At 49.9% G+C, this 13,921-nt stretch overlaps 1 protein-coding gene and 1 long non-coding RNA gene across 4 annotated transcripts in view; one reads left to right on the top strand and one right to left on the bottom strand.

Moving 5' to 3' along the window:
* ATN1 (atrophin 1) overlaps positions 1-13,921 on the top strand; it is a 54,447-nt gene that overhangs the window by 37,577 nt on the left and 2,949 nt on the right. For all 3 annotated transcript variants that reach the window (XM_053290781.1, XM_053290782.1, XM_053290780.1), the window contains 7 exons: positions 1,205-1,342; positions 1,965-2,078; positions 3,159-5,107; positions 7,427-7,649; positions 7,913-8,630; positions 10,426-10,569; positions 12,243-12,423. In XM_053290781.1, the coding sequence (XP_053146756.1) occupies positions 1,205-1,342; positions 1,965-2,078; positions 3,159-5,107; positions 7,427-7,649; positions 7,913-8,630; positions 10,426-10,569; positions 12,243-12,423 (3,467 nt within the window). The remainder of the gene's footprint in view (positions 1-1,204; positions 1,343-1,964; positions 2,079-3,158; positions 5,108-7,426; positions 7,650-7,912; positions 8,631-10,425; positions 10,570-12,242; positions 12,424-13,921) is intronic.
* LOC128342841 (uncharacterized) lies at positions 1,284-4,904 on the bottom strand. Its single transcript, XR_008315185.1, has 3 exons — positions 4,784-4,904; positions 3,084-3,288; positions 1,284-1,420 (listed from the first exon to the last, which is right to left on the bottom strand). It is a non-coding gene; the product is annotated as an uncharacterized LOC128342841 (long non-coding RNA).

The following is a 13,921-nucleotide window of genomic DNA, read 5'->3' as shown; positions in this document are numbered from 1 at the left end:
TATTTATATCTTTATCAAATCAAATCTTTATGATGTTCAATGACCAGCTTCATTTAGTAAATAGAGTAGTATCAGCAGTAGTAACAACAATAACAACAGCAGAACAAGAAATTGTGCATACAGGCATATGGTGAAACTCTAAAATATTCAACCAAAAATCAAATTAGCCAGAGCGTAATTGGCTACAGTTATTATTAGCACACAATTTGCGAATTTTGCAAGCTGCTGTGCAGAATTGAGCAACATTGTTTGTGATATCAGACTGCTGATAAAATGAAGGAGCATAAGGTAAAAATTGTCAGTTCTTCCTGGATACTTAATTAAAGAATGTGATATTAATTTATATTGCATATCCTGATAGAAGGGGCAGTATAAGAGAACATGACCCACTGTTTCAGCCTTCAAGCTTTCACATGGGCATGTTTGATTCACATTTGGGATGTTCTGATACCTACCATCTAAAACAGTAGAAGGAAGGATATTAAAACATGCCTTTGTGAAGGCTTTCCTCAATTTTGGTATTGTTAGTTTGTAGTTAGCTGGTTTGAGAGCTGTTCTAATGCCCCCCTGTCCTGCGAACGTAGGGACCAAGCTTAAATCTTTTTGGTGGTCTACATCATAAAAATGCTGTCTTGGTAAGGATTTGGCATCATCATATCCTAAAGTAACCAGATATTCCATAGAAAAGCCATATGTCCTAAGTTTCTCAATGAGTATTTTTTTGCCAGAGTGGTAATCATCACCTAGGAACAAAGAGCCAGATCAGATGGACAGAAAAGTAGGTTCAGCCATACATTGAAGGTGTAATGCCATGAACGGGACTCCACCCTCAATACTCCACCCTCCAGGCACAAGATGGCATTCGGAACGCCATGGGGAACAGCAAATATGGATCTAAGAAATTTTGACTGCACCGCTTCCAAAGGATGAAAGTCTCGATAAGTGCATATCTGAGAGCCATATAGCAACTGGGCCATCACTTTGACTTCAAAAACTTTGATGGCAGATGGAATAGAATTGCCCCCTTTGGAGCCATAGAATCTAAGAATGGCAGCAGAGGTTCTTGGTGCATCCCCAGCAGTGTATTTAATTTGTGCATTCCAACTGCCTGTAGCCTGAAAAATAACATTTATCATGCTTTTTCTGGTCAATCTGGATACCATACATTTTTCTTTAAAAATTTATATATTTATTTTCTTTGCAGATGTCAATGCGGAGTGGTCGGAAGAAGGAGACTCCAGGGCCCCGAGAGGAGCTCAGGACACGGGGCCGAGCCTCCCCAGGTGGTGTTAGCACCTCCAGCAGCGATGGCAAAGCTGAGAAATCTCGACAACCCACCAAGGTAGGACACCTGTATCTGACCGGCCAACTACCATGTCTTCCTACTCTTGTCCTCTGTTTTCCAAACTCCAGGCTGCAGCTGAGAATTGGAAATGTTATGATCATGACAATGTAATACATACTTACTTAGAGCTGCAGCAAAAGTTCTCCAGTTTTGATTTCCAAATAAAAATTAGCCATGTCAGACAGAGACATTGTTCCTGAAAACACTTAATTATGCAGATATTCATCTCCCCCCCTTCAGTGGCATTGTTTTCCCTGGCAACTGATTCTTTGATGCAGTTTTTTACTCTTGTTGCTGCTGCTTCCTTCTGCCTTTATTAGTCCCCTGATTCATTCCACCAAACCAGAAATCACATGGTGAATAGATAGGCACCACAAAGCTGTTCAGCCAACCAGACTTGGTTACATGATGACATCATGGAGGGCAATGCAGTAAATGATTAAGTGGACCATAGTTATTCCAAGGGCATATTTCTTTCTAGCTCTACTACTGACAATGTTTGCAAATTAAGTGTGTGATATTATATTTCCCATCTAATGGGAGGTGGAAACTGTAGGTATGTAAAACTTTGAGTGAAGACTTCTCTTCGGAGCATGACCACTCTCTCTTTGCCTTGCAGAAGGGCCGTGTGGAGGAGTCAATGGCCCCCAAAGGAAGCAAGCAGGGTCGACCAGAGGAGATTTCAGAGAGTGAAGGCGAGGACACCAATGCCCCAAAGAAAACTAAAACAGAGGTGGGTTTTCCTTGGGCACAGTCCTTCCCACTGCATGCCCCAAATACTGCCAGATTATCCTGTCCTACTTACTTCTGAGGTTGCTCCTGCCTCTCCTAAACTCACGCTCATCTAGCCTAGAGTTCACCTGGGCTATCTCATCCTAGTGGATTGGTTGCATTTCCACTTTCTGGACTTCATCAAGCCAGAATGACTACTGTTGTAGGCCAATCCCCCATCAGTACCTCCTAGCATATAAGCAAGGCATCTCCTTAGATGACCCTGGAACTTTCCTTTTGGCTTAGCCCAAGGATTTTCCCAACCAGGGAGCTGAACCATTTTGAATTTGGGTTCAGCTTTGGTTCAGATTCACCAGTATGTTTTAACTGTCCAGTTTAGAGACTAACTTTTAAAAAGAGTTGAATAACCAGTTCAGAGATGTCATATTGTTTTTAACCAGTTTAGTTAGATTTCATGCAGAATAATATCACTCTTTTGCTTGCAATGTAATTCTCAAAATGAATATCATCATGATAATTATTTAACTTGAGCAAAATATTTATTATTATTTTAAATTGCTTCTCTTTGAATTTTTAGAAGGCTTTTTCAAAGCACATACAATAAAATAACAACCAGAAAAATAAAACCTACAACTGAGAGCTGAGTGCCTGACTATTGAACCGCTTATTTTGAGCTGGTTACAATTTTTATGTGTTTAGGAATCCAATTCCGGTTCATGTGCAAAGCACCTCCCAAGAGCTCTGTTGTAAGCTCACAGCTGTTTCACCTCTTAGGCCTCAATATTAGGAGGAGGGTTTGCCACCCTTGTCCTCCTCTGTTCCCATTCACCGTGACTTTCTTTGGCCCACTCCTCTCCAGAGAACTGAGGCCTTTCACTGGCTGTTCCTTCACCTCCTCAGCCTCCCTCTCTGATCCCTCCAGTAAGTGCTGGCTCCTCTGGCAACTGTATGCCTGTGCGGGTAGACTCCCACAGCCGGGCCCAAGGTCCCGCATGACCCCACCTACCTGCTATTCCAGCTGTGTCGCCATAGCCATGTCCAGTCTCTGCTCAGTACTGTCCTGCCAATCTCTCCAATCCAGGAACTCCCAAGACCTCAGTCTCCCTCAGATGTCGACAGCCTAGATGGCCACAGCTTCAATGATGAGACAAGCAGTGACCCCCGTGACATCGACCAGGATAACCGGAGCACTTCGCCCAGTGTCTACAGCCCTGGCAGTGTGGAGAATGATTCTGATTCCTCCTCTGTGTTGTCACAGGGCCCATCCCGCTCGTACCATCACCCCCCACTATTCCCTCAGAGCCCCTCCCCTGCCCCCCTGCCTGAAAGCCTAGCTCGTCCACCAGATCCAAGCTTCAACTTAGCCGGAGAGGTTCATCCTCAGGGCCCTCCAGGTGGCTACCAATCCCAGCTCGAAGCCCAGGCCTCCAGGATTTTCCAGGCCCAAGGAGCACCCGTTCCCACACCATCCACCAACTCTTCCTCATCCCCTTCCTCCTCCTCCTCCTCCAGTACCCATGTTTCTCTCTACTCTAATGCTAATGTGGTGCAGATTGGGCCCAAAGCTGCAAATGCAGGAGCGGGCATTCCAGCACCAGGTGGGCGTGAGCAGTCCCTCAGTGCCAAGCACAACCCACCCCCAACTACCCCTATTTCCCTAGCATCTGTAGCTGGTGGCATGCCCCCTCAGAAGACACCTCCAAACAATCCCCCATCAGTACCTCCTTCTTCTGCTGCCAGCTTCCCCCATGTCTTAGCCAACTTGCCTCCTCCACCAGCTTTGCGCCCTCTTAACAACATGGCTGCCACCTCTAGCTCACCAGGGATGGTAGGACAAGCCTTGAGTGGACACCTTCCATCACCGCATGGGATGGGGCAGGAGAAGTCACCTGCCCCTTCACGTTATCCCTATGCTCCCGCTCCTCCTCCTCCTCCTCCCCCACCCCCACCCAGCTCTTCAGCTCAGTACCCTCTCCCTCCCCCTTCACAGGCACTGCCCAGCTACAGCTCCTCCTATGGGCACTCCTTCCCCCCACCTAGCAGCCTCTCCGTCTCCAGCCAACCGCCCAAGTACACCCAGCCCTCCATGCCCTCGCAGCCTGTGTGGAGCCAAGGTCCGCCACCATATAGTCGCCCTCTTGGCAACACCAGCTCCCACCCTCCAGCCTCCTTCCCTGGCCAGGCCACCCATCACCAGCAACAGCATCATCACAACCATGGCAGTGGCGCAGGGCTCTCTCCAGCGGCGGCGGCGGCTGCTCCCCAGGCACCTGGAGGATATTCCCATCCACTAGAGCCAGGCCCACATCACCCCTCCCATGCTGCCTATGGGCTACGCCTCTACCCACCTCACAGCCATACCACATACAGCCAGGCCCCCTCTGCATCCTCCTCCTCTTCCTCTTCTTCCTCTTCTTCCTCCTCCTCCTCCTCCTCAGCCCCCTCTTCCTCCCAGGGGACATACCCAGGAGTCTGCAGCCACCCCCAAGGGCAGAGCGCTGCCACTTACGCCTTTCCTCCACCACCACCACCTTCACCTGCACATGGGGCTGGACCCCCAGTCACCTCTGCCTCAGTCACCCTCTCCACTGTCATAACCACAATGGCCTCCTCCTCCGCAGCCCCCTACAAGACAGCCTCGCCTCCAGTGGGCCCCCCTGCCGCTGTGGCCCCTTATGGAAAGCGAACCGCTTCGCCGTCTCCCACCTTCCAGCCACCGGCTCCCTACAAGCCAGGCTCCCCTCCTTCGTCCTCAGCTTCCTCATTCCGCGTGGCCACCCCGCCGGGATACAGGTTGGCTTCTTCCCCGGCGGCGGGTGGCTACAAGGCTCCCTCGCCCGCCCCCATTGCCCCCCCGGCCCCTGGAAGCATGGCTGCCCCTCCCCCACCCCTGCCTCTCAGTGCTGCACAGATCAAACAAGAGCCTTCAGAGGACTATGAGCCCCCAGAGAGCCCGATGCCCCCCGTGCGGAGTCCCTCGCCAGCCCCCAAAGTGGTGGATGTACCAAGTCATGCCAGCCAGTCGGCCAGGTGAGGGAAGATGAGAGGGGTGTGGGGGGAGAGGGGAGAAGAAGTGGGGAGGGGAACATCGGGGAGGCAAAAAGAACGGGGAACTCCGTTAGATCAGACCTGCACAGCTTGTGATGTGGCGATCGCAGGGCAGGACTATCTATCTATCTATCTATCTAATCTATCTATCTATTTAGTGAGCCCTTTGGGGACAGGGATCCATCTTATTTATTTATTATTTCTCTGTGTAAACCGCCCTGAGCCATTTTTTGTACGGGCGGTATAGAAACCTAATCTATTTATTTATTTGATTTCTATACTGCCCTTCCAAAAATGGCTCAGGGCGGTTAGTGGGGTATTGTGTGGCTTGCTGGCTCCCCTCCCCATTCTTACTTTCTCCAGGCCGGCAGCAGAAACAGAGCTTGATCAGGGCCCCTGAGGGCTGTGTTTAGCTTGGTGGCCGCCAAGTGCACAAGCCAGGGGTAGATTCAGAGAGTTCCCATGTGACTTGGTAAAATCAAAGCGACTTGCCCTGAGGCTGGAGAGCCTTGTTGCAATTCCTCCACTATCAAGTGGGTAGTCCACTTACATCCCCTTCCCCACTGATGCCCCTGGTATTATCCAGCAACATCACAACGTTGCAATACTCCCAAGCCAAGAATGTCCGTGGACCTCATCTGTGGGGTTTTACAGGGATATAGAGCACTTCACACCTACATGTTCCTAGGCCTAGAGTCACATTACCCAGAAGATTTAATCTGCCCATGGATTGGTTGTCAGGGGTGGATTAAACCTTTTGCCACCTGTCGGCAACCAAAGATTTGCCGCTCCAGATTGAGGGGCTTGACAGCTATACTTGTAAAGGGGAATCCGGCAAGGATTCCCCTTTACAAGTAAAGGGCTTGCAGGGTTGTGTTTTTTTTTTTAATTTCCCCCATGTACAGAGAGCCCCGAAATGGGCCCCAAACGGCCCAACCTGTCATTTGGGAAGCAGGCGGGCCCATGGGAGGAGCTCTTGCCACATCCCCGCCACCATCCTTCTGCCATCCCAATACGCAGTGGCGGTTTTTTAAAAGTAGAGAAGGAAGATTTTAACTTTCCTCTGACCCAAGCTCTTTACTTGCACACCACTCCCAAAATTTGCCACCCCTCAAAATTTGCCACTGTAGGCAAGTGCCTATATTGCCTATGCACTAAGCTGCCCCTGCTGGTTCTTGAGGCTCTCTGTGTGTCTTGCACTGGCATGTGGAGCCTGGGTTGAGGGGAAGACCCAGCCCTTCATGGGCGGAGAGAGGAGGAGGAAGAGGGATTCATGGGCTGTGTGTTTGCTGCAGTTCTCTTGGAGCACACACCAAGCCACAGAATGTGGTCCTGAGCAAAGAATTCAGCTTCCTGAAAATCCCAACTTTCATTTTTAAAAACAACAACTGTAAAGCCCTTAAGATGGTTGTGGAGATATGATTGAAAGTATGCAGGGCATAACCAGAAATGTTGTTATGAGTGTGTGTGTGTGTGTGTGTGTGTGTGCGTGTGCGTGAAGAAATCAATGCAGAGCAGCCAGAACCTAAATGCAGACAATGGACTAATATGTGCTATAAAGTTAATGTCTTAATTATTATTAATATACAGTTTAATTTTATAAAATGTAAAAACAGTTGCCTAGTGCCTGTCATTGCCTTTGCATTCACAAACTGGGGAGCAGTTTTGTTCCTTACTGACTGAGCAGAATAATGTGTGCATGATTTCTTTATGGCACTGAAAGTAAAAGGACTAAAGAATGACTTTTGTTTAATGAAAGCTGAATAGTCGGAATGGGTCCAGAATATCTGGGGAGGGGACAGGTCCCGCAGACCCTCTTGTAGCCACTTCCTTTGGAAGTGTGGTGGCAATGTCTAGAAAAAGCTCAGAAAACCAGGAGAGATGCTCAAGAAGATTAAGGGTGGGTCCCCAGGGACAGTCTTCAGTGCTTTTCTATAGCCTCTTGCTCCCCCACCTGTGATTAGTGGAAACAGAATGCTGAATAAATTATGCAAAACAAAGGCAATCACATAAAATGGCATAGGCATAATTCTTACAGGTCATGGATTTTTGCTTTTCTTGTTAGAGAACTTGCATTCCTCTGGGACAGAACTTTGATTTTTGTTTCTCAATCCAGGGTATGCACAGCCTAATTCTCATGGGTACCAGACAATTCACATGAGAACCAGGCAAAAGGATGTTGATAGTGGAGGGTACAAGCTCTTCTCCCTTGGAGGCATTTTTCTCAGTTGGTCTCATCACCTTCAGTTCATCCCCACCTCTCTGCCCCATTGGGAGGCTGATGTCTTCTTCTTTCCACAGGTTCAACAAACATCTGGATCGTGGCTTCAACTCTTGCTCACGGACGGACCTCTACTTCGTGCCCCTGGATGGCTCCAAACTGGCCAAGAAACGGGCAGACCTAGTTGAGAAGGTGCGCAGGGAGGCTGAACAGAAGGCCCGGGAAGAGAAGGAGCGTGAAAGGGAGCGAGAACGGGAGAAGGAGCGGGAGAGGGAGAAGGAGAGAGAGCTGGAACGAAGTGTGGTAAGTCTCCGAGCTGCTTGGTCTGTAGAAGGACCCATGTTGAAAGGGCATCTGATTGACAGAACTGGAAAGATCTTTGCCAGAGATCTTGGAGAGGTGCTGCCAGTCAGAAGAGAGAGAATTGGGCTAGATGGACCAGTGACCTGACCTCAGCATGTGGTGGCTTCTGATGTATACACAAGATAGGGCCCAGATATCTGCATGTTGTGTCCCTGGCTGCTGGAATCCCTTGCACTGAACATAATCTTTCTGATCTCTTGCAGAAGGTGGCACAAGAAGGCCGTCCAGTGGAGTGCCCATCTCTTGGCCCCGTCCCTCACCGCCCATCCTTTGAGCAGGGCAGTGCAGTAGCTACTGTCCCACCATACCTGGGCCCCGACACACCAGCCCTTCGTACCCTCAGCGAGTACGCCCGGCCTCACGTCATGTCTCCGAGCAACCGCAACCACCCCTTCTATGTGCCACTGGGTGCTGTTGACCCCGGATTGCTGGGCTACAATGTGCCGGCCATCTACAGCAGTGACCCGGCCACACGCGAGAGGGAGCTGAGAGAACGGGAGGCTCGTGAGCGAGACCTCAGGGACCGGGACCTGCGCGAGCGCCTTAAGCCTGGCTTTGAAGTCAAGCCAGCGGAGTTAGAGCAGCTCCACGCTGTGCCCAGCGCTGCCATGGATCCTTTCCCACGGCATGGGGGGCTGGCTCTGCAGGCGGGCCCCGGCCTGCACCCTGCTTTCCCCTTCCACCCAGGGCTGGGCCACCTGGAGCGGGAACGGCTAGCGCTGGCTGCCGGCCCAGCCCTGCGCCCAGACATGTCCTATGCGGAGCGCTTGGCAGCGGAGCGGCAACATGCCGAGAGAGTGGCTGCTCTGAGCAATGACCCCCTGGCTCGGCTGCAGATGCTCAACGTGACTCCCCACCATCACCAGCATTCCCACATCCACTCCCACCTCCACCTCCACCAGCAGGACGCCATCCATGCAGGTGAGGAGAGCTCGCTGCCTTCAGCACCGTCTGGTTGCCTCACATATGTCTCTCTGGAACTTGTTTTGGTTTGAGGGCAGGGTCAGTTTTAAGGCCTAGTTTTCACTCTCTGGAACGTACCACTTCAGTCAGCAGGCAGAGGCTCTTGTGGCAGAGGGCTCCTCCCTCCCTCCCTCCCTCTACACACACATACACACAGAAAATTAGCATGTCAGGGAGAAGGCTCAGAGGTGCACCTAGGTAATTTTGGAGCCTGAACCTAAAGGTCTTTGGAGCCCACCCCACTCCTGCCCCACTGCAAGTTAAGCATCATCCCCCTACACACACACACACACACACACACACACACACACACACACACACAGATACAGGCAGTATTTTTCACACGGGGGTTCTTGAGGGCACAACAGCAACTGAACTCACAAGAATATAAGAATATAAAACATGTATATTTATGCAAATATGCATGTGCAGAAACATTTCAACCTGCAATGTAACATGATCTCATCCCACACATGTCTTTCCCCATTCCCCCCATCTCTAAAGCACCCGGCACAGTTCATAGTCGCACTCTGCTGCCCGGCACAGCATGGTCCGGCAGTGTGGCACGGCGACCACTCCACCCAGGACAGACTAAAGAGGATTTGGGGGGGACCCAAGGGGTGTGGAGGCCCTGGACTTTGATCCTGAAGTCCAGGGGTAAGAGTGCCTCTGAGAAGGCAAGGCTAAATCTCTTCCCCCTGACATGTTCATTTTCTTTGTTGATGGGATGTTCTGTATAAGAGGGAGCATTCAGCCCTGTGAGATCTCACCTGCCCTCTGAAGGAGCACAGCCTAGGCACAGGTTTACCACCTCAGTGAAAACTCGGCCTTAGCACAGTGCTATGCCTCTTAATCTGGAAGTATCGATCAATTAATTAATTATAAACTGGTGTATTTTAACCTGTTTGAGGTCTGATTGCAGGTTAATGGCCGATTACTTGGGGCAGAGCATTTTGGGCCCCGCTCTTTGCTGTGCTGCACCCTCCAACCCTCCTTGCTCCTCGTGAAGTTACGGCCGGAATTCTGTGTGCTTTGTATTCAAATGAATTAATACATTTAAATTCTGTGCCCAGCAGTTGCGACTCATGTGGGTAGGGCTGGGATGCCCAAATAATCCAAACAGCACACCAGGAAATGCTGGATTCTGTCACCTAACTAAATGATGCAGATCAAGCAAGCACAAAGTGTTCTGTTTATCTTATCTTATGTCACTTATTCTACTCCTGCTAGTCTGGGAGGGGCCACGAGTTCTGCAGGTGCAGAAATCCCAACCCACGACCTCTGGAAATCCTATCACTCAGCCCTTGGGTTTCTGTAATTTCATTCGGCATTGCCCCGCACACTTACAAGCCAACCATTGCAGCTGTAAGGGCTAGAAATTTGCTGAGATTCCCAGGAATATGTTCACATTAAAGAGCTTGTGAGGTGGTAGGAATATGAGCAACGAGCCAGGAAATTCTTGGTTTCATCTCACCTCAGCCATTGACCCATTAGTTGGTTATAGAGGTGGGCTGATATTTCACCGCTGGCTTGGCCCCCCCATCTACAATAGATGTTGAATGGCCTGCCTTACAGGGCTGTTGCACAAGGATGGTTGAAAAAGTACTGTGTAAATGCTAAGTGTAATTAGTGTGAATATAAGAAAAAAGGAACACATTGTGCTAAAGTTCGTTGCATGTGATATAACACTCTTGTTTCCTGCTGCTGCCTCTCCTGTGTCCAAAGCTAACTGCTTAATCTCCACTTCCTATAGCTTCAGCATCGGTCCACCCCCTTATTGATCCACTGGCTTCTGGGTCACATCTCACTCGGATACCCTACCCAGCTGGGACCATCCCTAATCCACTTCTTCCTCACCCACTCCATGAAAATGAGGTGTTGCGCCACCAGCTTTTTGGTAAGAACTTAGCAAGGAATGAGGAAACAGATGAGCACTGGCAAGATCTTGGGGCAGGGACATAGGCAGTCGCCATATACTGTACCATTGGTCTGTCATCTAGCTCAATATTGTCTACACCAGGGATTCTCAACCTTGGGTCCCCAGATGTTACTGGACCTCAACTCCCATAATCCCCAGCCTCAGTGGCCTTTGGCTGGGGATTATGGGAGCTGAAGTCCAGTAACATCTGGGGACCCAAGATTGAGAATCCCTGGTCTACACAGACTGGCAGCGGCTTCTCCAAGGTTGCAGGCAGGAGTCTCAGCCTTATCTTGGAGATGCCAGGGAGGGAACTTGGAATCTTCTGCATGCAAGCAGGCAGGTGCTCTTTCCAGAGCGGCTCCATCCCGAGGGGAATTTCTTACAGCACTCATGCATCTAGTCTTCCATTCATATGCAACCAGGGCAGACCCTGCTTAGCAAAGGGGACATGTCATGCTTGCTACCACAAGACCTGCTCTCCTCCCTGAGAGGGTGGGAGGGGACACAGTTGCAAAAACAGTGGGGAGCAGTGCCAGACAGAATGGAAGTGGTTGCATTAGCTGGGATTGGGAAACAGATGGGTGGGGAGAACACAGGGAGGGGAGCCCAGGTCTGGAACAGCAAGCAACTGTGAATAGGAGGTCAGGACTTTCATGGGAGGCAGAAGCATAGCTATTGAGGTGGGACAGGGCAGAGGGAGGGAGGCTGTCGGGGCCTGGCCTTTTCAAGGCTATTCTGGACTGCTTCCTTAAATCAGGGCTATGCTTAGGGGAGGGCAAGCAGGGTGACCGCCTGGGCCCCGCTCTTGTTGATGCCATTAAAATTAACTAGAAGCCCCTCCCCCCCACCCTGCACTGGCTGGTTGGCTCCAGGCCCCACAACATCCTGCCAGGGCTCTCTAAGGACACCCCTGCCTTAAATGTTCTGCTTTCATGTATTTAAAAGGGCGAGAGGGAAGTAAGTCTCTAGTTCTTCTAGTTATGAAGATGTAAGGAAAATGTGCAGGCAGTGTTTTCTGCTCAACTGATCAGTAACTCAACTTGCTCCCAACTTACAGTGGTCTAGTAGTTCAGGGATTCTCAACGTTGGGTCTCCAGATGTTATTGGACTTCAGCTCCCATAATCCCCAACCAAAGGCCACTGGGGCTGGGATTATGGGAGTTGAAGTCCAATAACATCTAGAGACCCAACGTTGAGAATCCTTGGTCTAGTTATTGAGTGCAAGGAGTCTGAGATGATTGACAAGCATGTGGGATGCTTAGTTAGCATAAGTTTATGTTTTTAGAATTATTTAATAAAGTGAATACATTTTAAACTTGCTCTTTGCCTGGACATATGGTACTCCCCCCGCCCTGTACCTTTAGCTCATTGAATTTTAGGGAATGGTCCTTATGAGAGGGAAGATTAGACTAGAAGACCTGATGTCCAAGAGGGTGCTTTTCACTTAGATCGGCGGTGCATAGAAGATGGAATGTTGGCCAGTGCCACTTTTCTTTGCTGCTCCGTGAAAAGCTTCCCCTGGTGAAACCTCCTTCCATCCCAGTGTGCAAGGGATAGGAGTCCAACAGCCCCGCCCTGGGCACCAAGGTCTCTTTGAGCAGGCTCCGGATGCATTGCGAATGGTTGTTCTGGTCTCTCCTTGGCTGCAGCTGCCCCCTACAGAGACCTTCCCGGTTCTCTCTCTGCTCCGATGTCTGCAGCACATCAGCTCCAAGCCATGCATGCACAGTCGGCAGAGCTGCAGCGCCTGGCCCTGGAACAGCAGCAGTGGCTGCACGCCCACCACCCCCTGCACGGAGTGCCGCTCCCCACGCAGGAGGATTACTACAGGTTTGTGGCTCTTCGCGGGGCTGGGGGGATCTGACAGGTCTTCTTTTCGCCACAATGAAGGAGCCTGGTGGTGGGATCCAGGAAACGGGCACAAAGACACGTGCTGGTTCAAGGCGCAGCATTTAGTCTTCTGCCGGTGTTGGCAGAGACTAAAGATCTGTGGTGGTAATGGCACACAGGTTTCTCCCAGAGAGAACGTGACCAATGTCCACCGTGATCAGTCTCTCATATAATGTGCAGGAGTGTGGAGTGTGTTTTAGGGCTTCACATGTACTCACTCACTGTGTCCCCCTAAAAGAGGACAGGTCTGCTGTACCTTTTAAGAGATGCACAGAAGAGGGATTTTCAGCAGGTGCCACATCATCCAGGGGAAAGAAAAGCGGCACCTGCTGAAATGCCCTCTTCTGTGCATCTCTTAAAAGGCACAGCAGACCTGTCCTCTTCTCCACATGGCAGCCCTACTTGGTCCATTTTGGAGGAGGTCTGGTTTTTGCCCCAGAAAGAAGGCAATCCATTTTATTGTATGTGGGGCTGCCTTTAAAAAGCATCCAGAAACGTCAACTGATGCAAAACGCAGCCTCCAGATTGTTAGTCAATACTGATCACTGTAGCCATATTGCCCCAGGGTGGAAAGATCCTCAGTGGCTTCTGATTTGTTTCTGGGTCCAGTTCAGATTGCTCAGTTTTATTTTTAAAGCCCTAAATTAATGGAAGCTGGAGTACTTAAAGGACCATGCGAGTCCCACATGAGTTGGAGCGCAGCGACTCCCAAAGCTGTGATCAGTCGTGGAGAGCCGCAAGGAGTCGGTCAGGTTGTAGGACCCAGGAGAGCCCACAGACCTCCCAGCAGCAGGGCGGAGAGGGGAGGGGTCAGTGTGGAAGACAGGAACCCGCCTTCCTTCTCACTTCCACTTCCTTTAGGAAGTGGCCCCAGGAGGTGGTTTGGAAGAGCTACAGCAGGAAACCATTTGTTGATTTTGGGATGGAGGGACTCCTCCTGGAGTCCTGGGCTCCAGGCATCTCTGTGAGGGCTCTGCTGGAAGGGAACAGGACTGGATAGCTGGCCATGAGGCAATGGGCTGGCAGAACTTGGGCAAGATTGGTTGCAGGGTGATGTGGTTATATGTGCATGTGGGATCCCACATGCACATGGATAAAGAGGTCCAGAAATGTGGGTTTTCCAGAAAAAAATTGAACTGGAAATTTTTCCAGAAAAAGATCTGGAATACTTCTGGGAAAACACCTCTACCATATTAATTCTCCACATTGTATCTCAAAGGTTTTTCAAGTAGCTGAATAGTTGAATTGAAATATTTGATGAGTGCAGCGGATCAGTAAAGGCACTTCATGTATTTTAATTGTTATACTTAAATAAATTCAAAGTTTTATGTGGAGATATGCACATAAATCAATAAAACTTATGTACCCTCTCACATACTTCTTGGGCATATTCACCCGAAAAAACATTAATTACAACTTTGAAATTGTTGAAACTTGC

Source organism: Hemicordylus capensis, chromosome 2, assembly GCF_027244095.1.
Source record: "Hemicordylus capensis ecotype Gifberg chromosome 2, rHemCap1.1.pri, whole genome shotgun sequence".
In the NCBI taxonomy this organism is placed as follows: domain Eukaryota; kingdom Metazoa; phylum Chordata; class Lepidosauria; order Squamata; family Cordylidae; genus Hemicordylus; species Hemicordylus capensis.
Note: the sequence above shows the minus strand (reverse complement) of the source record. Positions and strands in the feature narration are given on the sequence as shown.